Here is a 27,257-nt window from a genome sequence, read left to right on the forward strand (position 1 = left end):
GGGGATGATGCACAAGTTTTGGGTATAGATAATGGTGATGCTTACAACATTATGAATAGATTTAATGCCATTGAATTCTTCATTTACAAATGGTTAGAACACAATAAAAGCAGCACACCCCCTACCACCTAAAACCTGCTTAATCATTGAACATACAGTTGATTCTCGCTCATTATTCATAGTAGTTATGGTTTTCTATTATATAAAATAGCCTGGAAACTAAATTAGCAAATACTGAGCAATCACTCCCATGGGAAATACACAGTTAGGTTTCTTTGAGTCTATGGACACACTTTTGTCAGCTGTTCAATATATAACCTGTTTAACATCTATCTATTAGAAGATATTTTACATTACTGAATCACTAACATCAAATTCACAGCCAGTAGCTCTATAAATCGTGCCTGAACAAAGTTTATTTTCATCATTGGGTATATCACAGCCTTCCTTTGCTTAGGAACACAAACTAGACAGCATCTGGACCCAGGCTTTGGGTCCCAAATTTAACCAGTAAACCACCAGGAAAAGCACAGAAAAGTGAAAAATATGGCATTACAGGGATTATAAAAAGGACACCTGTTTAAGGTATGAGAACTAAAACAAAAAGGCAGAGCGTAACTTTGCTTGACCTCAGCTGGAAACACGCACATTGTGACTCCAATTCTTTGCCACCCTGGGTGTCTACAAATGATGGCAAAAGCAATGCAAGTACTGATTTCAGATTTACAAATGAATTTTAGTAAGCATGAAATAATGAGCATCAGCTGTACAAAGGAAATAATGAGCATCGAGTGTACAAAGAAAAGGTAAGAAAAGAAAGAGTCCAGCATGTAAATATTGTGGACTGTTCATTAACTGGGCACTTACCCTTCCAAGTAGTTTGACAAACAAAGGCCATAATTTTAACACGTAAGTCTCATTTTTACTCATAAATAGCTTCTGGAGTTCTGAGATTAATTTCTGCAAACAAAAGCAATTAATTTACCAAACAGACTCTTTGAAAAAAAAAAATCCAATATCAAAGTCTAGGAATAATTTTCAATAACCAGTTTTCTCCATGATAAAAATATTACCCAACCCAAGGCCAGGTGCGGTGGGTCAAGCCTGTAATCCCAGCACTTTGGGAGGCCAAGGCAGGCAGATCACCTGAAGTCAGGAGTTCAAGACCAGCCTGGCCAATACAGTGAAGCCCCATCTCTACTAAAAATACAAAAATTAGCTGGGTGTGGTGGCAGGCGCCTGTAATTCCTACTACTCTGGAGGCTAAGGCATGAGAATTGCTTGAACCCAGGAGGCGCAGGGTGCAGAAAGCAGAGAACGTGCCACTGCACTCCAGCCTGGGTGACAGAGCGAGACTGTCTCAAAAAAAAAAAAAAAAAATTACCCCTCCCAAAAAACTCCACAAGAAAAGCTGAAGCATAGAGCAAATGTGAAGGAGTTTTTACAGTAAATGCTCTAATACAAACACCCAGATTCTATCATTAACATTTGTTGGTCTTGGCCGGGCGCGGTGGCTCAAGCCTGTAATCCCAGCACTTTGGGAGGCCGAGGCGGGTGGATCACGAGGTCAGGAGATCGAGACTATCCTGGCTAACACGGTGAAACCCCGTTTCTACTAAAAATACAAAAAACTAGCCGGGCGTGGTGGCGGGCGCCTGTAGTCTCAGCTACTCGGGAGGCTGAGGCGGGAGAATGGCGTGAACCCGGGAGGCGGAGCTTGCAGTGAGCCGAGATCACGCCACTGCACTCCAGCCTGGGAGACACAGCAAGACTCCGTCTCAAAAAAAAAAAAAAAAAAAAAAAAAAAAAACAAAACATTTGTTGGTCTTATCACCTATCTGGCCATCCTACCATCCATCAATCCAACATTTTTCCTAACAATATACTTTACCCTAAAAATGTCAGCATGCATATCATTAACTAGTTTAAATGGCACTGTATTAATATTTTCACACTAATAATGAAAAAAATACATTAATAGCTTCATAATCAACAAACGTGAAATAATTTTTAGCTCAAATTTATATAAAGCATTTCATATATGCTTTGTTGCAAGCTTGATAAATGGGTTACAAAAGGGATTTTCTGGTCAGGCACGGTGGCTCATGCCTGTAATCTCAGCACTTTGGGAGGCTGAGGCAGGCAGATCACAAGGTCAAAAGTTCGAGACCAGCCTGGCCAATATGGTGAAACCCCATCTCTACTAAAAATACAAATATCAGTCGGGCATGGTGGCAGGTGCCTATAATCCCAGCTACTCCTGCTGAGGCAGGAGAATCACCTGAACCCAAGAGGTGGAGACTACAGTGAGCTGAGACCGCGTCACTGCACTCCAGCCTGGGCAACAATCACGAAACTGTCTCAAAAAAAAAAAAAATTTATATGTATATATATGTTACTAAAAAATGAATTCATCAGAATAAAGCTATTTATGAAGACACTCGAGTTACTTTGTCATACTGAACATTACCAAGAAGTCTTCTGCATTTTAAGCAAGTAAAATCCCAGGTTTTAGGGGCTGGGTGTGGTGGCTCACGCCTGTCATCCCAAAACTTTGGGAGACTGAAGTGGGAGGACTGCTTGAGCCCAGGAGTTCAAGATCTGCTTGGTTAATATAGTGAGACCCTGTCTCTTAAAACAAAAAATAAAACAAGGCCTTCAAATATGGCTTTCCATGTAACCTAGAGTAAAAAATCCGTCCTTACAATGGTTCCCACCATGGTCCTATGTGATTGGGCCCTCTTTTCCTCTCTCTAATTCACTCCACTACTGTCATACTGCCCAGTGTTCCCAGAACACCAACCAGGTACACAACCATTAGAGACGGGCCTTTTGCCCTCATGGTTCTCTTGTCTGGTATGAAGTTACCCTACATTATCCACATGGGTAACTCCTATGCCTTCAAATCACTGTTCAAATGTCCTTTCCTTTGCCTTCTCTGACCACCTTACATTCCTTTCTCATGGCACTCTCCAGTCCTTGCTCTTCTCCTTAGCGCTCTTCACTTACTACACTATGTACTTAATTATCTCTCCCACAAGAAAATAAGCTCCATCAAGCCTCTTTTGTTCATTGCTATATTTACAGCGCCTGCAACAAAGCACTACATATATCAGATGCCCAGTAAATATGTTACAAGAACAATGGTTAGAAAACCTAAAACCTGTGGCAAGTAATAACTAGAAAACTATAGAGACTAGGTAAGTTTATGTACATTAAATTCGTATCTCCTAGGATTATACAGTAACAACCCAAACATGAGTGAATCAGTTAATGCTCTCCCTCTTTCAGCAATACAATTCCTATTTCCTATTTATTGGGAACGAAGTAAAATGTCTGGATTTTAGTAACAATAGATAGCTCCCCTCCTTACTACTATGTAATAAGCAAGGTGCCCATGCTAACTTATGCAATTCTTAATGTTGTGATTCAAAGCTAAAATCCTAGCTCATAGTGCAACTATACCAATATGCCCAGATTTTTTTGGGGGGGGTGGGGACAGGCTCTCACTCAGCCAGGCTAGAATGCAGTGGTGAGATCATAGCTCATTGCAGCCTCAAATTTCTGGTCAAGCAATCCTCCCGCCTTAGCCTCCCAAGCATCTGCGACTACAGGCGCATGCCACCACGCCCAGCTAATTTTTAAGATATTTTGTAGAGATGGGTCTCACTCTGTTGCCCAGATGGGTCTGGAACTCCTGGCCTCAAGCAATCCTCCCACCTCAGCCTCCCAGCCTCCCGCATTGGGACTACAGGTGAGAGCCACTATACCTGGCCCCCCAGACTGAATTTTAAGCTTAGTGCAAAACCTTCTGATGCAGTATCCAGAAAATTCTTACATAAAAGAACACTCACAGTAGTCATAAGCTGCTCTGTAATAGATGCTATTTCTTGCTGTTTCTGAAGCAATAATGGCATTCCCATCTCCAAAGCAGTTGCTCCCCGCAAATGTACCTTTTGTGCTGAATGAACCACTAAAGGTATGACCAGTTTTGCCCACCTCACTGCCTCTTCTCCCATTTGAGTTGGGGCTTGTTCAATTAGCCTATAATAAAGAAATCAATGAATAATTAGCGTGACGTCACGTTTTAAGTCTTAACAAGCAGTAAAATATGTGACACACAGAAATATACACAGTACGGCCCATTTGTTTTAGAATATATACAAATACGCATATGCACACAAGAAATAGATACAATTTTTACTAATTTGCACATTATTAATTTTGTAAATTTTTTTTAAAGAACTAATCTTGTCTTAAGATTGAAATATTACAGTCACCCCTCAGTATCCCTGGGGTACTGGTTCTAGGACCTCACAATAATGCTCAGGTCTGATATAAAAAGGACGGTATAGTCATGCACCACAAACAAACGTTTTGGTTAAAAACGCAGCACATTCACAATAGTGGTCCAGTAAGATTTTAAGGGACCTGACAAGTTCCTATCACCTAGTGACATTGTAGCTGTTGTAACATTGCAGTGCAATACATTATTCATGTTTCTGATAACAATGGTGTAAACCAACAAATCTACTGCACTCTCATTCACATAAAAGTACAGCACAATTATATACAGGACATTACTGTACTATTAAGATGATAAGAAATGACCGGCCAGGTGCGGTGGCTCACACCTGTAATCTCAGCACTTTGGGAGACCGAGGCGGGGGGATCATGAGGTCAGGAGATGGAGACTATCCTAACATGGTGAAACCCCGTCTCTTCTAAAAATACAAAACTTAGCTGGGCGTGGTGGCACTTGCTTGTAATCCCAGCTACTTGGGAGGCTGAGGCAGAATAGCTTGAATCCGAGAGGCAGAGGTTGCAGTGAGCCAAGACCTCACCACTGTGTTCCAGCCTGGCGACAGAGCAAGACTCCGTCACACACACAAAAAATAGTAATAAAAAAAAATTTTTTTTTAAATGACTATGTTACCGGTTTATGTATATACCACACTATAATTTTTATTATTAGAGTTTACTCCTACTTCTATTTTTAAAAAGTTAACTGTAAAGTAGCCTTGAAGGGTCCTTCGGCAGATACTCCAGAAGGCAGCATTAACCACAGATGACAGCTCCATGCATGTTATTGCCCTTGAACAAGTTTTAGTATGACAAGATGTGGTGGTGGCAAACACTGATAAGGATCCTGACCCTGCAAGAGGCCCTAGGCTGATGTGTTATGTTGTTAACCAAAAAGTTATGAAAGTCAAAAACAAATAAATAAATTAAAAATTAAGGCTCCTAGAATAAGGATTTAACGAGGGAAAATAATTTTGTACAATTGTATGTTTGTGTTTTAAGCTAAGTATTCTTTTTTTTTTTGAGACCAAGTCTCTCTGTCACCCAAGCTGGAGTGCAGTGGCACGATCTCAGCGCACTGCAACCTCTGCCTCCTGGGTGCAAGTGATTCTCATGCCTCAGTCTCCCATATAGCTGAAGATTACAGGCACACATCACCACGCCCAGCTAATTTTGTATTTTCAGTAGAGATGGGGTTTCACCATGTTGACCAGGCTGCTCTCACGCTGCTGACCTCAGGTAATCTGCCCACCTGGGCCTCCCAAAGTTCTGGGATTACAGGCATGAGCCACTGTGCCCAGCCAAAGCTAATTATTCTTACAAAAGTCAAAAAGTTTTAAAACTTTAAAGTCTAAAGTTACAATAGGCTGGCCAGGCACAGTGGTTCACGCCTGCAATCCCAGCACTTTGGGGGGCTGAGGTGGGTGGATCACCTGAGGTCAGGAGTTCAACACCAGCCTGGCCAAGATGGCAAAATCCCATTTCTGCTAAAAATACAAAAATAAGCCGGTCGTGGTGGCGGGCGCCTATAATCCCAGCTACTCAGGAAGCTGAGGCACAAGAATTACTTGAACCTGGGGGGTGGAGGTTGCAGAGCGCCGATATCATCCCACTACACTCCAGCCTGAACAACAGTGTGATTGTCTCAAAAAAAGTTACAGAAAGTAGAGACTAATTTATTTTTAAAATGTTTTTATAGATTTAGTGTAGCATAAGTGTACAGTCTTTATGAATAATCTACAATAGTGCACAGTAACATCCCAGACCTTCACATTCCCTCATCACTCCTTCACTGACTCACCCAAAGAAACTTTAGTCCTAAAACCTCCATCCGTGGTAAGCACCAGATACAGGTGTACCATTTTTTAATCTTTTTTATCATATTTTTACTGTACCTTTTCTATGTTTAGGTACACAAATAGTATTGTGTTAGAAGTGCCTACAATATCCAGTACAGTAATACACTGTACAGGTCTGTAGCCTGGGAGCAACAGGTTGTACCATGCAGCCTAGGTATACAGTAGGCTCTCCCCTCTAGGTTTGTGTAAGTCCACTCTATGTTTGCACAATGATGAAATTATATAATGATGCATTCCTCAGAATGTATTTCCATCATTATATGACACGACTGTATTTGCATATAACTTATGCACATCTTCCCCTATACTTTAAATCATTTCTAGATTACTGATAATAGCTAATACAATGTAAGTGCTAAGTAAGTAGTTGTTAAACTGTACTGTTTAGGAAATAATGACAAGAAAATCAAAGTCCGTACATGTTCAATACAGATGCAATTTTTCTGAGACTTTCAACCCTCAATTGGTTAAATACAAGGATGCAGAACCTACAAAGGGCCAACTGTATTACTTATTGTTATGCTAAATTCATCATTGTTATAGAAGAGGATAGCCAGAGAACGATGACATAATCTTAGCATCAATCAGAGCATTCAACAGTGGGCAAGTTAAAGCAAGTAACTCAACAAGAAAACTTTAAAGAACAAAAAACAGGGAAGACAGAAATCATGTCATCAAAGAGTTTACACTTAAAAAAAAAAAGAGTTTATGCTATTGGTGTGCCTGTTATAACAAAAATGAAGAAGGTACTCTCCTATTCCCTGCTAAAACTGATTGCCTTTCTAAACAACCCCTAGGCCCACTTATGAGTTTACATTATTTTTAAAACCCTTACAACAAGCTTTAACAGAGATATTTTTCAAACCCGAACTGTGTATGTTACTAGCAGGAACATAACCAAGACTTCACCTTGAACATGGTCCCAGTAAAAATTTTAAACTCCTAGTAACCCATGCACATCTACTTCCATCTTCTTTCTGTTACTTCTTGTCCTTGAGTCTTTTGGTGTAAAAGACATTTCCCCCTTTCAATGTCTGTCTCTCATTTAAATTCCAAAAGCCCTCTCCCCTTCAGCTAAACTTATGAAAACTATTCTTCAATTTGCACAGCATCCAAATGCATACCTTATGATAACATTTAACGCTTCAAAATCAACAACAGCAGAATGCGTCTCTCCTTTATTAAATAGTATTTCTAATGAATCAATTATACTGGATACCTAAAAAACAAACCAAATAAATACAAATGAAATAAGCCTGAACTGTTTTTATTGGCATTATAGTTGTTTTTTAATTGGCATATAGTTAAGACGGCATACCCAAAAACTATACTCACCATTTTGCCAACCACGTCAGAGGGAAATGTCTGCTTAGATATCACCCAAAGTGCTCTGGTACGTACATTTTTGTCTGAACTCTTAATGGTATCATTCAATTTTGAAAGCAATTCTAGAGCATTTGCCTCTGAAAAACAAGCAGTTTTAATTTTGTATAGAATAGTTGATACTCTTTAAAGTCTCAAATATAAAACTAGAGAAAACAATATACTCATCAATCATAAAATTAAAAGTATATCCAGAGAATAGATCAGAGAACCAATGCTGATACCAAACTTCTCCCCAAAACACAAAATTCAGATTAGAGGGGAAGGTATACTGAGAGAAAATAAACAACAGATACCAAATCAGACTTTCTTGTGCAACTGAAGTAACTACAGATATCACTGTAGGTTTGAACATACAAGACAATTAATTTTTGGTAAGATGTTTTCAATCCTGCATCTCTGCTCCAAAATGAACAACTCCTGCTTTAGGTTGTTAACACTTCCATGTATAAAAAAGAGCAAGCAGCAGCTTTTCCCTCAAAAACAGATGGTAACAACTTTGACATCTTTATTCCTAACTTTCCTTCTCTAAAGAGTTTCCTTTACAATGGAAATCATCTAACTATGGAACAACAATGCAGACTACTTGAAAACTTAGCATTAGGTTCTGTGCTTTTATTACCACTTTTAGTTCCAAATTATCCCACATTTATCATTATGTCAAAGAACTTTTCAATTCAGCATATTCCTTAGTGCATATGCCTGAATAAAAATTTCCATTTTTACAGCAATCATGTTTAAATACCCTTTTTATTTTATTTTTGTTTGAGACGGAGTTTCACTCTTCCTTCCCAGGCTGGAGTGCAATGGCACCATCTTGGCTCTCTGCAACCTCCACCTCCCGCGTTCAAGCGATTCTCCTGCCTCAGCCTCCTGAGTTGCTGGGATCACAGGCATGCGCCATAACGCCCGGCTAATTTTTTTTGTATTTTTAGTAAAGATGGGGTTTCTCCATGTTGGCCAGGCTAGTCTTCAACTCCTGACCTTAGGTGATCCGCCCGCCTCAGCCTCCCAAAGTGCTGGGATTACAGGCATGAGACACCGCACCCAGCAAATACCCTTATTTTTTTTTTTTTTTTTTTTTTTTTTTTTTGAGACAGTCTCGCTCACTCTCCCAGTCTGGAGTGCAGTGGGGTGATCTCAGTTCACTGCAAGCTCCGCCTCCCGGGTTCATGCCATTCTCCTGCCTCAGCCTCCCGAGTAGCTGGGACTACAGGCACCCGCCACTACGCCCAGCTAAGTTTTTGTCAAATACCCCTTATTTTTATGAGCAAATTTTGTAGTATCAAAGTTAGAGCTACGTGTAGGTGATGATAATCTAAACATTCTTTCCTAAAAGCAAACCTTAAACTACAGGTTCTGAAACTAATCCAGAGATAGTAGTACTTTTAACAGCATCAAATTATACTTAAAATTTATACTTTATACTCTAAAACTATTGACAGTCATAAGAAATTTATCTACCTGATAATTCTGAGGTAATTTTGGGATTATATAAGCAAAACCCCAGGGCTTGTAGAGCAGCACTACTCAGCTCCGAGTTTTGACTGGAAATGTGAGTCTACAAAAACAAAACCACATTTATTACAAACAAGCACAACTGTAAATCAATCTTTAGAAAGCAGAAGTCAATTATAGAACAAACAAATTCATCACATTTTACTCCAACAAATCCTTGAGAATATGCATAAAAAACAAAAATAAACAAGGAATAAAATCAGAAGGCCATGTGTACAGTTTGGCAAAGAAAGGAGAGGAAACTGGATCAAGAGCAACTGAATGAAGATAAAGGATATCTCTACACCTATGAAAGCAAAGAAAAAGAGGTCAACAGATGAAAAATGCTAAAGACATAACAGGGAAAAGGGAGTAAGGCCCTTCCACTGAGTAAACAAGAGACTCAAATGCAAAAGCTAACATCCTAACTTTAGAGGGGAGTGACATCTCTTCCTCCAAGACTAGGAGAAGGAAGGGGTTAGAATGTAACATTTATAAAGTATCTATTATTATCTCAATTAGTAGTTACATAAAACAATTTTTTAAACCTTACTTTATACATAAGAGAATTTCAATCCATGTCAATCTAGAAATTGTTTTTTTTTTTTTGGAGACAAGAGTTTCACTCTTGACCAGGTTGGAGTGCAATGATGTAATCTCAACTCACTGCAATAATCTCTCACTGCAACCTCCGCTTCCCAGGTTCAAGAGTAGCTGGGATGACAGGCGTGCGCCACCATGCCTGGCTCATTTTTTGTATTTTTAGTAGAGATGGGGGTTTCACCATGTTGGCCAGGCTGGTCTCGAACTCCTGACCTCAGGTGATCCACCCGCCTCAGACCTCCCAAAGTGCTGGGATTACAGGCGTGAGCCACCTTGCCTGGCTGTCAATCTAGAATTGAAAGTCCAACTCATAGTATTTATGTAAAAGCTATAAAAGGCCAAATCTGTCAAAGAGGATCTCAGTATGTTTACTTTTACCCTGTACCCCATTTCCTTGTACCATTTCCTACTCCAAAGGGATTTATCTTCAAAATCCCCCATATCTGTTTGAATCAAATATCCAAGGAATCCTCAAATTCCTGGGCAGGAGAATAGCAAATGTTAATGGTTAAATATATGAGCAGATACTTCTCTGCAGTGTCTTCTATATTTACAAAACGAAGCCAAAAAATTCAAACCCTAGAGTACAGAATGTAAGGGATATAGTACAGCAACCAAGTGTAAGCAACTAAGTAAGGCTTAATACTTTGAGAGCTACTACTATATCTCCTGGATAATAGCTAGTAAATGTCTGTGATTAATTTTCATTAAACTTACTTGAAAGTGTTCCTTAACAATAATGTGTCTCATTTTCAAGAATGTTGTGGATTCCTAGACACAATCCTAGCTGAACTCTAAACACAACATAGAAACATGTTCTACTTTACCTGGTATGGTTACTACTCTGAAAGAATTCAATTATCCTTTCATTGCTTAAAATTGCTATTGTCCTATTATCAACCTTCCACGTGTATCCAAATAATTTCAGGTACAAATCCTATTTACAAACAATGCAACTTGACTCAAAATGTATGCAATAAGACTGGGCCCAGTGGCCAACCAACATGGAGAAACCCCGTCCCTACTAAAAATACGAAAAAAAATTAGCCGGGCATGGTGGCGCATGCCTGTAATCCCAGCTACTTGGGAGGCTGAGGCAGGAGAACAGCTTGAACCCGGGAGGTGTTCAAGCCACTGCACTCCAGCCTGGGCAACAAGAGCAAAACTCTGTCCCCCGCCAAAAAAAAAAAAAAAAAAAAAAAAAAAAAAAAGTATGCAATAGAGTTCCTGATCCTATAAATGCTCAATATACGAAAGTGCATGTCTTTACATCGAATTACAACAATGTGGAATATGACAATAAAGAAAATGGAATAAACACCGATATTAAGTAACTAGCACACAATAAAGTTTCTGCTTACACAAAAAAAGTTGATGACTATGACAACACCAAGAGTAGGCAGTTATCTCTGTTAATACTTAGCCAAAAATCACGTTAAAATGTACAATACGTGTCTGGATGAAACACTTGTTTAAAGGCACACAGCTGGGCACGGTGGCTCACACCTGTAATCCCAGCACTTTGGGAGGCCAAGACGGGCGGATCACCTGAAGTCAGGAGTTCAAGACCAACCTGGTCAACATGATGAAACCCCGTCTCTAGTAAAAATATTAGCCAGACGTGGTGAGGGCATGCCTGTAATCCCAGCTACTCAGGAGGCTGAGGCAGGAAAATCACTTGAACATGGGAGACAGAGGTTGCAGTGAGCTGAGATTGTGAAACTGCACTCCGGCATGGGTGACAGAGCAAGATCTGCCTGAAACAAACAAAAAGCATAAAAGTTGGGGATGGTGGCACCTACTTGTAATCTCAGTTACTAAGGAGGCTGAGGTGGGAGGATCTTTTGGACCCAGGAGTTCAAGACTGGCTTAGGCAACCTATCAAGATCCCCACCTCAATAATTAAAAACAAAAATAAAAGCACAAGAACAAGGTCATAATAAAACCACAAAATATTTTTTAAAAAAGGAACAAGGTCATAAAAATAAGAACTCAAAGAAACACTGGAGATAAAGTTCAACTTTTTCATTCTAAAAACAAGAAAATTTAAAATATGTTAAGGATGGTCAGGAAGCCACTGAGTAGGCAAGTGAAGACACGAACACAGCTCCATATGTATGATGTCAAACATCATTTCCCTAAAGCAAAAAAGTTAACAGTTGTAGCAAAAACTGAGGGTGAATGAGGAAAAAGAAATTAATGCTACCTACAGAGTAGACCAAAGACAACTGTAATTTTAAAATCACTTACTTAGATGTAGATTCCCAAAGGAAAGAAAACAGGTTAATCTCTGATCACTGCTTTCAAGAGCACAAACTCAGATTCAAGTGCCCTTAGGCAACTTAGGCAAATTAAATTAATTTCTTCACCTGCAAAGTGATCATTAAGAAATAATCTCATGGAACTATGGAGAGTTAAGTGATAAAGCATGTAAGGTAATTAAGAAAGTACCTGAGAAGCTTTAAGTAACAATAAAGAGTATTATAATCAGTATTACTACTGTTATATTTTGGATTCAAAGCTTTTGAGTCAACCGGCAAAACTTTTAAAAACCACCAAAAGTGTCTCAGCAAGGTGGCTCACGCCTGTAATCCCAACACTTTGGGAGGCCGAGGAAGGAGGATCGCCTGAGGTCGGGAGTTCGAGACCAGCCTGACCAATATGGAGAAACCTCTTCTCTACTAAAAATACACAATTAGCCGGGGTGGTGACGGATGCCTGTAATCCCAGCTATTCAGGAGGCTGAGGCAGGAGAATCGCTTGAACCTGAAAGGCGGAGGTTTCAGTGAGCCAAGGCCGAGCCACTGCACTCTCTGGCAACAAGAGCGAAACTCCACCGCAAAACAACAACAACAAAAAAAAAACTACCAAAAGTGAAAAACTATTTAACAAACAGATACATACCTTTAAAACTTTGTACAGCCGAGGAAGCTTTTTCTCAATTTCTATAATTACTTCTTTTCCTTCTTCTCCAGTCATACGACTTAAAAAGCAGAAGAACACGATAGTTTAGGTAGTTGACGGGAAAAAAAAAAACTCCCTAAAATACATGCACCACCTTTTTAAAAATTACTTTCTAACTCTTGTAAATGAATTAACCCAGTAGGTAAAGTCCTTAAAGGCATATAGAATATATAATGCAATATATATCAGAAGTGAAAGTAGAAAACTCTTCAGAATAACATTTTACATCCGTTACACGCAAGTTGTGATAGCCTGACTCCAAAAAGACAGAACGGGGATCCCTATCCCTAGTTACTAACGATTTACTAAGCCTTTACAAAAGGTTTTACAAAAGTTTAGTACATTTCTATGAAAATTACTTTGAAGCATTTTGCAATTAATAAAAATCAGTTTATGGCTGTTAAAAAAAAAAAACTCTGGGTAGCCACATTTTCCCAACACATCGGAGGTTTACACTGAAAACCCCTCCTCCAACAACTACTTCCAAGAGAAACTTTTAAAAATCCCTCGCTTGCAAAACACGTGCAAGCTCCCTCGTTCCAAACACACACCTCAAGCGCACCAGCAGCAGTACTCGGGAACGTCACCTAGGATACATCTCCCCCGCCCCACAACGCGTCCGCGACTCGGGTGTCCTCACATTTGCCAGACTTCTAGAACTCATATTCATTCTACGCGCCCCTCCCAACCACCTTCTTTCTCCCCAGTCTAGAGCGCTCCCCCCACCCAGCAACGCCCCGTGGCGGACCTCACCTGGTCAGACTCAGGTAAGCGTCAGTCTGCCCTCCATGGGAGGCAGAAGGGTCTTCCAAAGTCTCCAACAGCGGCGCGAGGGGGCTCTGACCCCTGGCCGTCATGTCGGCCACCCTGAGGCCCGAACCGGAAGAGGAGAAAATCCAGTGACCGATGGAAACAGCCCCGCGGCCGTGTGAGTCCGGCCCTCACACCCGCACGCCCGCCCCGGCCTCACAGCCACGCCGCGTCTGCACCCCAGGCCTCCGAAGCACCAAACCCCAGCGCGAACCTCCTCCGGCGCCCGGCACCAGGAACCTGAGGCCACGCCACATTCGGGCCTGGGCCCGCTCCCGCCACCACTTTCCCGGGCAGCTTTCAACAGAGGGAGGAGATCGGCAGAGGGCGGGAGAAGCCCGGGGAACGAGGCATCTCGCCGCGAGGGGGCGGAGGGTGGGCAGACTAAGGGCTCCCCGCGGCCTATCACTGTGACCCCGATATTTATCCCACCTAGGAAGATCAGGACAGGGTCCTCTCCGCCTCTGCCCCGCAGCACCCGGACGCTGCCAGAGCTCGACTGTCCCTGCTCCGGCTGTTTACTCACGCGTGCGGCGCTCTCCCTCCTAGACCAAGATGGCGGCGGGGCGGGCCCAGGAGTGCGCGGGAGTAGGTTAGGCCTGGCGGGAGAAGTTCGAGCCAATCCAACAGTCAGCGGCGCACCTGAGTTATCGATCGCATCGCTTCCCTGCCCAGCTGCCGTGTCTCGCCCCGCTGGTCAGCATCAGGTGGTGGTGTTTTGCCTAAGGCGAGAGACTTGAAATTCAAAATGTGACTTAATTGCGCACACTCACTAGACTGAACTTAGTAGACCTTTAGACTAAGTGTTCAAACTCCAAGTCCAGTGCTTGTTGAAGTTTTAGCTACAAATCAGTTAGCAAAAGGAGATAACGTACTGTTAGGTTTAAGACTAAGAGCTGGCCGGGCGCAGTAGCTCACACCTGTAATCCAAGCACTTTGGGAGGCCGAGGTGGGCGGGTCACCTGAGGTCAGGAGTTCCAGACCAGCCTGGCCAACACATGGTGAAACCGCGTCTCTACTTAAAAAAAAAAAATACAAAAATTAGCTGGGTGTGGTGGCGCACGCCTGTAGTCCCAGCCACTTGGAAAGCAGAGGCAGAAGAATCGCTTGAACCCGGGAGGCGGAGGTTGCAGTGAGCCGAGATCACGCCACTGCACTCCAGCCTGAGCGACAGAGTAAGATTAAGACTCCGTCTCTCAAAAAAAAAGAAGAGGCCGGGCGCGGTGGCTCAAGCCTGTAATCTCAGCACTTTGGGAGGCCGAGACGGGCGGATCACGAGGTCAGGAGATCGAGACCATCCTGGCTAACACGGTGAAACCCCGTCTCTACTAGAATACAAAAAAAATTAGCCGGGCGTGGTGGCGGGCGCCTGTAGTCCCAGCTACTTGGGAGGCTGAGGCAGGAGAATGGCGTGAACCCGGGAGGCGGGGCTTGCAGTGAGCTGAGATCCGGCCACTGCACTCCAGCCTGGGCAACAGAGCCAGACTCCGTCTCGAAAAAAAAAAAAAAAAAAGAAGAAAAGAGCTGTATCTCAAGAAGGTCTAGATTCCAGCTCTGGTTCCACGTGACTTTAGCAAGTTAATTAACCTATGCCTCAATTTCCTCCTCCATAAAACAGGGCTTTTAATAGGTGAAGTGAGAAAAGGTTGGAGAGGCCAATGGTTCTCAAGTCTTAAGCGTACATAACAATGGCCTAGGGATATTCGTTATTAAACTGCAGCTTCCTGGGCCCCGCCTTTATGCATTGTAATTCAGTAGATTTAGGTAGCTCCCGAGGATGTGCATTCTTCTCTTAGGCCCCTGGGGGGTTGAAGGGTGGGATTTGGCCCGGGCTTCTTCCCTAGAGACACGTGGGTAAACACAATGACAGTCATTTATCCTTACTGTTAATATGCTGCTCCTCTTTTCTTTTTCTTTTTTTTTTACTTTTCTTTTCTTTTCTTTTTTTTTTGAGACGGAGCCTCCTTCTTTCGCCCATGCTGGAGTGCAGTGGGCTATCTAGGCTCACTGCAACCTCTGCCTCCAGGGTTCAAGGGAGTCTCTGCCTCAGCCTCCGGTGCAGCTGGGATTACAGACGCCCGCCACCACACCCAGCTAATTTTTGTATTTTTAGTAGAGACGGGGTTACACCATTTTGGCCGTGCTGGTCTCGAACTCCTGACCTCGTGATCCGCACGCCTCGGCCTCCCAAAGTGCTGGGATTACAGACTTGAGCCACCGTGCCGGGCTGTATGTGGTTTTTTTATTGTCTGCCTCTACCCATTAGAATATAAATTCTGTGAGAACAGGGATTTTGCTTTTTTTTTTTCCCCCCATAATTTCCCGTTTATAATTAAAGGACTGGGGGGGGGGGGGGTCATGTTGCTTGTATTTCTTTCATATGTATGGTTCTTTGATCTTCCAAAAATGTTATGTTTTAAATTTTATTATTTTTAAAGACAAGGCCTTGCTCTGTTGCCTGGGCTGGAGTGCAATTGGTGGTGTGATCATGATTTACTGCAGCCCTGAATTTCTTGGGTTCAGATGATCCTCCTGCCTCAGCCTTATAAGTAGCTCAAAAATGTTATGTAAGATTTTATCGTTGTCATTCCTGTGCCTAAAATACTCTGGCCATTCCCATCAGCAACAGGATGGATTTCAAAACTTTTGACATAACATGCAAGCCTACCATGATTGGGCCACTGCTCGTTCTTCATCTCCAGATTACTCCCACTTCATCAGATTCTGAAGTTTGCTAAGATCTCCAGCTTCTCTGTGTCTTTGAAGACTTTTATTTACAGCATGTATTTAGAATATTAATTACCTTCTTCAAGAGTAATAAATAAGAGTCAGGTGGTTCACACCTATAATCCCAACACTTTGCAAGGCTGAGGCAAGTGCATCACCTGAGGTCAGTTCAAGATCAGCCTGGCTGATATGGTGAAACCCCTTCTCTACTAAAAATACAAAAATCAGCCGGGCGTGGTGGTGCACGCCTGTAATCCTAGCTACTCTGGAGGCTGAGGCAGGAGAATCGCTTGAACCTGGGAGGCGGATTAAAGCCAAGATTGCGCCACTGCATTCCAGCCTGGGCAACACAGTGAGACTCTGTCTTAAAAAAAAAAAAAAAAAAGAGTTGACTAAAATCACACCTTTTTCTGAAATCTTTCCCTCATCTACTATCCAAACACACACATTCTCTTCATGGAGAATTAAATGCTCCTGCCTCCCTGCTATCATGCTATTGATCTGATAAAATGAGTATCTCATTAATTTATTGTTGTTTGGTTATAGGTGTTTGAGTGCAGTGGCAGTGGCAGAGTTGACAGGTAGCCTGAGGGGGATTAGTTCCATCTGTAATCTCATCTCATAAGTGCCCCTCCCTGGTATTTGACATTTTCTCCATCTGATCTAGAGTGCTAAGGGATTACAGAATGAAAACAAATACCCTTCCCCACCCAGACCCCTCTTCATACAGCCTTACAACTTGGTTGCTACCCCAAAACTTCTCTTTTATAGAAATTTCATATAAATTTCTATAGAAATGTTTATAGCTACCCTCCTGGATCTGCTACCTTTGGGCAATAAATTCATAGTACCTAGCACTCAATAAATATAATCTGAAATAATTTGTTCATATATTAATTCATCCATCCTTTCATCCATTCATCCAACTAATACACAATTTCTATCTTTCCCTCTCTAAATCCTACATCTCTTCTCCCCAGATCATCTTCCCTTTCTAGATGAAAAGCCTTATATCTGCAATCCAATATTCCTTTCTAACGTCCTCATTCATGTTTTTTTGTTTTGTTTTGTTTTGTTTTGTTTTGAGACAGAGACTTGCTCTGTCACCCAGGCTGGAATGCAGTGGTGCAGACATGGCTAACTGCAGCCTCTACCTCCTGGGCTCAAGTGATCCTCCCACCTCAGCCTCCTAAGTAGCTGGGACTACAGGTATGCACCACCATGCCTGGCTAATGTTTATTTTTTGTAGAGATGAGGTCTTGCTATGTCACCCAGACTGGTCTCAAACTCCTGGGATCAAGCAATTCTCCCATCTTAACCTTTCAAAGTGCTGAGATTATAGTTGTGAACCTCCATGCCCAGCCACATTAAGCACACATTACTCAGCAAACATGAAGCCTATAATCTATGTCTATCAATGACTCCTTTCTCTTACTTGTCCCCAGTGGTCCTAATGATTCTCCCTTCTCAATAATTCTTAGATCTACCCACCAATGTGTATCTAAAAATCTCAATTTATAGCCTAAATATACCTAAACATATTATTTCAGGGCTAGAACATTGCTTTTTTTTTTTTTTTTTAAGTTTTTATTGAGTGTCTGGTACCATACATGCATTATCTTTCTTTTTTTTTTTCTCTCTTTTCAAGACAAGAGTCTCGCTCTGTTGCCCAGGCTGGAGTGCAGTGATGCAATCTCAGCTCACTGCAACCTCAAATGTTGCAGTGTTGAAGTGATTCTCATGCCTCAGCCACCCAAATAGCTGGAATTTCAGGTGTGCACCACCATACCCAGCTAATGTTTGTATTTTTATCAGAGATGGGGTTTCATCATGTTGACCTGGCTGATCTGGAACACTTGACTTCAAGTGATCCACCCGCGTTGGCCTCCCAAACTGTTGGGATTACAGGCGAGAGCCACCACACCCAGTCCATACAAGCATTATCTCATTTATTTCTCACAACAGTTCTAAGATGAATTACTTTCCTGGATTTACAAATAAGCCATGTAAAGCTTAAAGAGTAAATAAAAACAGAGAACTTTAATCTAGCCATGTGTAAAAACAAGTCTACTTAAACTACTTTCATTCATTAAAATGTAGTGAGCTCTACCCTGCACAAGGCACTATGGTAAAGTGGCTTTCATGATAGATTTATTACTGAATCTTGTAAGAAAAATAAAGTGTAAAGTCCTATGGGAGCCCACTACGTAAAGGGCTCATATAGTAATTCATTTAGTAAAATCAAGTATTCATCTGTAATCCAAATTATTGTAGTAAATGCAATGACCTCAGCTTTGGATCAAAGAAATGAGTGTTTAAATACTCGCTGTGCCACTGTGTGACTTGAGGTCCTCCAGAAAAATGCTCAAAATTACCACATCTTCATCAATAAAATTAGAAGAATATACTTACATCAAAGTTCAATGCCTAGCACAAATCTTGGCACATAATAGACATTTAATAAGCATTTGTTAAGTGAATACATGAATACATTGTATTAATTTAAAATTTCTTAATTCTTTTCTAAAATATAATTAGTTTAATTCTTATCATTTAAAAATTGTGCAGAATTATATAAAAATCAACTGAATGCCGGGCACAGTGGCTCATGCTTGTACTCTCAGCACTTTGGGAGGCCAAGGTGGGCAGATCACGAGGTCAGGGGATTGGGACCATCCTGGCCAATATGGTGTAGTGGCAAGTGCCTGTAATCCCAGCTACTTGGGAGGCTGAGGCATGAGAATTGCTTGAACCCGGGAGGCAGAGGTTGCAGTGAGCTGAGATCACGCCACTGCACTCCAGTCTGGTCGACAGAGCGAGACTCCGCCTCAAAAAAAAAAAAAAAAAAAAAAAAGATATGGATTAAAGACTTAAACATAAGACCTGAAACTGTAAAACTACTAGAAAAAAAAAACAATGGAAAAACTTCTTGTCATTGGTCTGGGGCTGGGCAATGATTTTTTGGATTTCACTCCAAAAGCCTAGACAACAAACGCAAAAATAGACAAATGGGATTACATCAAACTATAAAGCTTCTGCTCAGCAAAGGAAATAATCAGCAGAGTAAAGAGACAACCTATGGAATGGGAGAATGTATTGCAAACCACACATCTGGTAAGGGTCAATATCCAAAATTTTTAAGGAACTCAAATAACTCAGTAGCAAGAAAACATGACGTGATTCAAAAATGGGCAAAGGACCTAAATAGACATTTCTCAAAAGAAGACATACAAGTGTTGAACAGTTATATGAAAACATTTTCAACATTGATAATCATTCAGGAAAAGCAAATCAAAACCACAATGAGATATCACCTCACACCTGTCAGAATGACTATTATCCAAAAGACAGGAGATAACAAATGTTGGTGAGTATGTGGAGAAAAGGGAAATGTTGAGCACTGTTGGTGAGAATGTAAATTAGTACAGCCATTATGGGAAACTAAAGGGTCCTCAGAAAACTAAAAATAGCGTTACCATATGATCTAGCAACCCCATTGCTGGGTATTTACCCAAAAGGCTTGAACTCATCAGTATATCTCTTCATCAGTATGTTGATGAGATGTCTGCCATCCTCTGTGCATTGCAGCACTATTCACAATAGTTAAATTATGGAATCAACCAGTGTCCATCAATAGATGAATGGATAAATAAAATGGCATATTATTCATTCTACACAATGAAATATTATTCAGTCTTTAAAAAGCAGGAAACTGTTTGATTTGTGACAACGTGAATGAAGTTGGTGAACAATATGCTAAGTGAAATAAGTCGAGCACAGTGACTCATGCCTGTAATCCCAGCACTTTGGGAGGCCGAGGCAGGTGGATCACCTGAGGTCAGGAGTTTGAGACCAGCCTGGGCAACATGGTAAAACTCCATCTCTAATCTTTTTTTTTTTTTTTTTGAGACAGAGTCTCTCTCTGTTGCCCAGGTTGGAGTGTAGTGGCGTGATCTCGGCTCACTGCAAGCTCTGCCTCCTGGGTTCACGCCATTCTCCTGCCTCAGCCTCCTGAGTAGCTGGAACTACAGGCGCCCACCACCATGCCCAGCTAATTTTTTGTATTTTTAATAGAGACGGGGTTTCACCATGTTAGCCAGGATGGTCTCGATCTCCTTACCTCGTGATCCCCCCACCTCGGCCTCCCAAAGTGCTTGGATTACAGGCATGAGCCACCACACCTGGCCTCCATCTCTAATCTCTACTAAAAATACAAAGATTAGCTGGGCATGGTGGCACGCACCTATAACCCCAGCTACTTGGGAGGCTGAGGCAGGAGAATCACTTGAACATGGGAGGCAGAGGTTGCAGTGAGCCAAGGCAGTGCAACTGCAGTCCAGCCTGGGCAACAGAGTGAGACTCTGTCTAAAACAAACAACAACAACAACAAAAGTAATATATGAAAAAACATTTTTATGATTATTTCATCCAATCACTAGTTCATATATAATGAATATACATAGCTAATAACATGCCTTATGACTAGCATGAAATTTTCTATCCTTACTTAAATTTCACAGTGTCATCAAATTTTATTAACTGGCCAGGCATGGTGGTTCACGCCTGTAATCTCAGCACTTTGGGAGGCTGAGGCAGGCGAATGATTTGAGGTCAGGAGTTCCAGATCTGCTTGTCCAGCATGGTGAAACCCCGTCTCTACTAAAAACACAAAAATATGCTGGGCACAATGACGCACACCTGTAATCCCAGCACTTTGGGAGGCCAAGGAGGGCGGATCACCTGAGATCAAGAGCTCAAGACCAGCCTGGCCAACATGGTGAAAACCCATTTCTACAAAAACACAAAAATTAGCTGGGCATGATGGCGGGTGCCTGTAATCCCAGCTACTCAGGAGGCTGAGGTGGGAGAATGGCTTGAACCCAGGAGGCAGAGGTTGCAGTGAGCTGAGATCGCATCATCGCACTCCAGCCTGGGCGAGTGACAGAGCGAGACTCCATCTCAATAAATAAATACACAAAAATTATCTGGGCATTGTGGAGCACACCTCTAGTCCCAGCCACTCAGGAGGCTGAGGCAGGAGAATCGCTTGAACCCAGGAGGCAGAGGTTGCAGAGCTGAGATGGTGCCACTGCACTCCAGCCTGGGCAACAGAAGGAGACACCATCTCATACAATACAAAATAAATAAATAAAAATAAATAATATTACTTAGGCACGGTGGCTCATGCCTGTAAACCCACCACTTTGAGAAGCTGAGGTGGGCAGATTGCTTGAGTTCAAGAGTTCAAGACCAGACTGGCCAACATGGTGAAACCCCATCTTGTCTCTACTAAAAATACAAAAATTAGCCGGGTGTGGTGGCCAGTGCCTGTAATTCCAGCTACTTGGGAGGCTGAGGCAGAGAATTGTTTGAACCTGGGAAGTGAAGGATGCAGTGAGCTGAGCTCATGCCACTGCACTCCAGCCTGGACAACAGAGTGAGACTCTGTCTGAAAAGAAAAAAAAATTTAATAAATTGTATTAACCAAGGAGACCTTTAATCCTTTAACAGACCAAAGGCCTTATGTAGACAAACAGTTTCACTCTTTCCACTGAGTTGGGCAGGGAGTTCCTATCATTTATGGCCAAACTACTTTTTAGGTGTGAAAATTGAGTCCTCTTGTGTTTATAGTGTAATGACTAAACCTGGAGCTTGATTGAGGTTTGAATCCTGGCTCTACCACTTGTTAGCTATGGGACTAATGTGTGACTCTGGCAAGTTGCTTGACCTCTTATGCCCCAGTTTCCATTCTGTAAAATGGGGGTAGTTGTACTAACCTCATAGGCTTGTGAAGAGTGTGTAAGTTAATACGTACATGGAATTCGCTAAGAACAATGAGTGGGCATGTGCTATAAATCTTTAGGAAAGTGTTAGCCATTCAAACATTGTTTCTTGGATTTAAATAGAACAACACATTTCAAAACCACGAATCCTTCTAAATAAAGAAGCATTTTTCAGGCCGGGTGCAGTGACTCACGCCTGTAATCCCAGCACTTTGGGAGGTTGAGGCAGGCAGATCACAAGCTCAGGAGTTCGAGACCAGCCTGGCCAACATGGTGAAACCCTGTCTCTACTAAAAATACAAAAATTAGCCGGGTATGGTGGCGGGCACCTGTAATCGCAGCTACTCCGGAGGCTGAGGCAGGAGAATCACTTGAACCCAGGAGGTAGAGGTTGCAGTGAACCGAGATGGCACCACTGCACTCCACCCTGGGCGACAGAGCGGGACTCTATCTAAAAAATAAATAAATAAAAATTAAAAAAAATAATAAAGAAGCACTTTTCCATTGAAATGGGTTTCCTAGACCACATTAAAAATATGGGACACTCATGGCTGTAATCCCAGCATTTTGGGAGGCTGAGTCGGAAGGATTGCTCAAGCCCAGGAGTTTGAGACTAGCCTGGACAACATAACAATACCCTGTCTTTTTTTTTGAGACGAAGTCTTGCTCTGAAGTCCAGGATAGAGTGCAGTGGCATGATCTCAGTTCACTGCAACCTCTGCCTCCTGGGTTCAAGCGATTCTCCTGACTCAGCCTCCCAAGTAGCTGGGATTACAGGCACGTACCACCATGCCTGGATAATTTTTGTATTTTTAGTAGAGACAGGGTTTCACCATGTTGGTCTTGAACTCCTGACCTCAGATGATAGGCCCACCTTGGCCTCCCAAAGTGCTGGGATTACAGGTGTGAGCCACCATGCCTGGCCTTCTCTGTCTCTTAAGAAAAGGGACTACAACCTATCAGTAATAATGTTATATTTCTGAAAGTGTGGTTCTGGGATCATTGCATCAGAAAATCCCAGGTTAGCTTCTTTGTATGTAAATATCTGGACCATACCTCTAAGGGTAAGCCTACTAATCTACATTTTTGATATGCAGTCTATATTATTCTTGTCAGCACCAAAGTTTGAGATTCCTACTATGTTCAAGGCACAAATTTTCTATAACTTTGATAAGACAGTTAAATTTATTTGTAATTGGAATACAAATATCAATTTCTAAAAGAACCCAACTATGTATGGCACAAATTCTTTGTCTCCATCTAAAATATATTCATGGAGAGAAAACAAAAATTTTCAGAAGTTCAAGAGCTACAAAAATATTAAAACTGACAACCTTGAGGAGCCAACAGGGAAGCCTAACCCACTGTTATGCTCAGGACTTCTGGAGAAAGAACATAATCTCACGCTTTAGAAAAATGATCCAGTTTGAAGCTGGGTGTGGTGGCAGGCACCTGTAGTCCCAGCTACTCAGAAGACTGAGGTTGGAGGGTCCCTTGACCCCAGGAGTTTGAGGTCAGCCTGAACAACATGAGAAGACCTAATCTCTTTAAGAAAGTAAAATAAAACAAGAAAAGAAAGTGTTTCCAATTTGACTTCATCATCAGGGCTACTCATAGGCAGGATTAATCACTCTCTCTCGATCACTGGATGAAGAAAATATTTCTTAAACTGCCTATTCTAGTAGACTAACATAACCGAAAATTTAAAATCCTCTAACTGTACTGTGGAAAAAACAGAATTTTGACCTAAATTTGTAAGCCTGGTTATCTGCTGTCATATGATATTGGTAGAAATATAAACTAGTGTCTGGGTGCGGTGGCTCACGCCTGTAATCCCTACACTTTGGGAGGCTGAGGCGGGTGGATCACTTGAGGCCAGGAGTTCAAGACGAGCCTGACCAACATGGTGAAACCACATCTCTACTAAAAATATGAAATTAGCCAGACATGTTGGCATATGCCTGAAATCCCAGCTACTTGGGAGGCTGAGGCAGGAGAAACTCTTGAACCTGGGAGTCGGAGTTTGCAGTGAGCCGAGATCGCACCATTGCACTCTAGCCTGGGCAACAGAGCGACACTCCATCTCAAACAGAAAGAAAGAAAGAAGGAGGGAAGGGAAGGGAGGGGAGGGGAGGACGGAAGGAAAGGAAGGAAGGAAGGAAGGAAGGAAGGAAGGAAGGAAGGAAGGAAGGAAGGAAGGAAGGAAGGAAGGAAGGAAGAAATGTAAATTAGCATAGCCTCTACTGTTGAAGGACATTTTGCAGTATTTATCCATTAAAAATTCCCTAAGTCTTTGATGCAAAAATTTCACTTCTAGATGACAATCCTACAGATACACACATTCATGTGCAAAATAAAGTATGCAGATATTTGTTCATTGTAGAATTGTATAATATTAAAAGATTAGAAACAACCAATGAGGGCATGTTAAGTAGATTATGGAACATCTACGCTGTGTAATACTTTGCAGCTATTTATGTACAGTACTAATATACACCAATATCCAAAATATATTTAATGAAAAAAATGTTCACTAAGAGGAACCAGAGATTCACAGAGAACTGGCCAATTCCAGGTCTGAGGCTGAGAAAGTAAAAAGTGCTTAGAAAATTATGGGAACGTGTTAAAATGACTCAGGGGCCAGCCAGAAGGACTCCCACTGGCCTAATCTGGAACAATGAATTATAACCCATTGATTGAAAAAAGAGCCCATACAGATACTAAAAATGTGCAGATAAAGAAAGGAAGGAGAAGGAATGTCACAGCTAGGAAATCACCATTTTGCAGTGACGACGGTAATAACTGATCCAGGCAATAATCAGTAGGTGTTAAAACCATTGAGTAAAACTTTAATGAAGAGCAGTTTCAAAATATCCCTCCATGATGTATTTTTTTTTAAGAAGAAGAAACAGTAACTTCACAGTGGAGACACCTAATGAATATCACCAAAACTGGTAAAAGCTGATACCACTGAGATTCCCTGATGTGATTCACTGAGGAAACAACATCACTTCTACCTTCATAACCTAAATCTATCCATGAAGAAGCAGAAAAATCCATATTGAAGGATGTTCTGTAAACAGAAAACAAAAAAAAGCCCAACACAAAAGTGGCCTGTACTCTTCAAATGACAATGTCATAAAAGACAAAAGACAAAGGAAAACAGAACTGTTTCAGAATAAAGAAGACTCAACAGTCATGATAACCAAATTCAATGCGTGATTGTGGATTGGAAACAACACGTTTTGTTTAAAGGAGTTGTGAAATTTAAAAAAAGACTAAATTTTCTACATTTGATAATTATGCTGTGGTTATGTAAGAAAATCAGAATAAGAACTCACTCACAGGAAAAGATTGTTCTGTGAGCCATAGAACCAAGTAGCAACCAGAATGAATTTTGTTTTGCTCTTTTTTTTGGAGACAGAGTCTCCCTCTGTTACCCAGGCTGGAGTGCAGTGGCGCAATCTCGGCTCACTGCAGCCTCCACCTCCTGGGCTCAAGAGATTCTCCCAGGTCAGCTTCCTAAGTAGCTAGGACTACAGGCATGCACCACCACACCTAGCTAACTTTTGTATTTTTAGTAGAGACGGGGTTTCACCATGTTGACCAGGCTGATCTCAAACTCCTGACCTCAATTGATCCACCCACCTGGGCCTCCAAAGTTCTGGGATTACAGGCGTGAGCCACCAGGCCAGCTCAGAATGAGTTTTAAACTCGTTGATTTGATAAACACAACTCACCTCCGTGAACCACTTTTGCAAGCTAACCAATCAGCATCAGCCTCTCATGTCTGAAAGTCAACCAACCAGAGGTGAACTTACTCCAAAAAAAGATGCCTGAGTACCAGCCAACCAACAATAGTAGCATCCGAGTAACCAAGCTTTTAAGGATCCTGCCATCCCATTTATGCCTCTGAGAATCTGCCCATCCCTGAACTCCATGCTTCCCCCAAACCCTATAGAGTCCAACAGTCTGCCCTACTCAGACTCTACCTGACCAGTATAGCTTTCCATTGCTGCAGCATGCAAATCCAGCTTTGTCTTTTTATTTAGATACTGAGTGGTGGTCTTCTAACTCCATCAGACCAGTCAGGCTCAACTTAGGTAACAAAGTTGTGAGTTGTTTTTCAGTTGCCACGGACCTCCAGGTTGAAGGTCATGTAACCTGAACATGCGCAGATGAACCAAGCCTACAACCACTGTCAGAACTTGCTAGCCTGAGGCGTGGGGACTGAATCAAGTGGACACCACATGGCAGGATCCAGGATCCAGTCAGATTGAGCCCTGGGGTCACCCCATAGCAGTATCCAGTTGGATCATGCCTCCCAGCGTCACCTCATTGCAAGAGCCAATCAGATCACCCCTCATTACCCTATGCTTATAAAACCTGAGCCAGTCCTCAGCTTAAAGAGACAGACTTGAGCACTTTCTTCTCTTACCTTGCCAGCTGACTGGCAATAAAGTGTTTCTTCTCTCAAAAGCTGCTGCTGTGGTATTGCCTTCTAAGAGCACAGGGCAGTGAGCCCATTAATTGCTCCGTAGCAGTCTCATCCTTCAGTAATTCTGGAGGTTCCTCCAAGATCATTTTTGAAGACTCTTGGTTGGCAGCATTCCAGGCAAACTTCAGACCAACGGGTGCACTTACTGGGCTCCTTCTATCTGAATTTCGTTGGTCTACCAGATCAGCTGCCAGATGAAATCAGTATCAATAACCATTTGAGCTCTGTTTTCATTGAATCCCTGTTACTGCATTTATTCTTTTATTCTAGGATTTATAACTAAGTAGATCCATTAGGACTAGGTGTTTGTACCAAGTAATTAGACAACTTTTGGTTTGGAGAAGCACCATTTAGTAATCAGACCTAGGTATTTAATAAGACCTAGGTATTTAATTCCTTTTACTCTTGAGGTATACCATTTGAAAATGTTTGCCATTAATCCACTTATTCTCCTGCTGCTTACTTTTTTTTTTTTTCTTATTCTTTTTTTTTTTTCAAGACAGAGTCTTGCTCTGTCACCCAGTTTGGAGTGCAGTGGCACGATCTCAACTCATTGCAACCTCTGCCTCTCAAGTAAAAGTGATTCTCCTACCTCAGCCTCCTGAGTAGCTGGGTCTACAGGCACACACCACCACTCCTGGCAAATTTTTGTATTTGTTGGTAGACACGGTTTCACCATGTTGACCAGGCTGTCTCGAACTCCTGACTTCAAGTGATCTTGAATCAGAAATAGATTTGATCAGAAATAGATTTGCCTATTCTGAACATTTTATATAAATTGAATTATATAACATATGACCTTTTGTGACTGGCTTCTGGCACTTAGTATTT

The 27,257-nt window shown here is 41.8% G+C and overlaps 2 protein-coding genes across 10 annotated transcripts in view; one reads left to right on the forward strand and one right to left on the reverse strand.

Annotated features, from left to right (window-relative positions):
• The window catches only part of RIF1 (replication timing regulatory factor 1), a 72,103-nt gene extending 58,107 nt beyond the window's left edge, over window positions 1–13,996 (reverse strand). For 4 of the 9 annotated variants that reach the window (XR_007718069.1, XM_050750412.1, XM_050750413.1 and 1 more), the window contains exons 1-7: window positions 13,362–13,504; window positions 12,549–12,627; window positions 9,009–9,105; window positions 7,497–7,624; window positions 7,286–7,380; window positions 3,855–4,044; window positions 868–960 (exon numbers count right to left, since the gene is read on the reverse strand). Coding sequence is in view for 8 of the 9 variants with exons in the window: in XM_050750412.1 (XP_050606369.1) it covers window positions 868–960; window positions 3,855–4,044; window positions 7,286–7,380; window positions 7,497–7,624; window positions 9,009–9,105; window positions 12,549–12,627; window positions 13,362–13,465 (786 nt within the window). In the remaining variant the exon portion in view is untranslated. Of the gene's footprint in view, window positions 1–867; window positions 961–3,854; window positions 4,045–7,285; window positions 7,381–7,496; window positions 7,625–9,008; window positions 9,106–11,894; window positions 12,528–12,548; window positions 12,628–13,361; window positions 13,505–13,850 lie in introns of those variants that run through there. The other 5 variants (XM_050750414.1, XM_050750408.1, XM_050750415.1 and 2 more) reach the window with 4 other exon arrangements.
• Window positions 1–27,257, forward strand: part of RND3 (Rho family GTPase 3) — a 1,016,315-nt gene that overhangs the window by 63,596 nt on the left and 925,462 nt on the right. The gene's annotated exons all lie outside the window — the stretch shown is intronic.

The sequence above is a fragment of the Macaca thibetana genome, chromosome 12 (assembly GCF_024542745.1).
Source record: "Macaca thibetana thibetana isolate TM-01 chromosome 12, ASM2454274v1, whole genome shotgun sequence".
NCBI lineage: Eukaryota > Metazoa > Chordata > Mammalia > Primates > Cercopithecidae > Macaca > Macaca thibetana.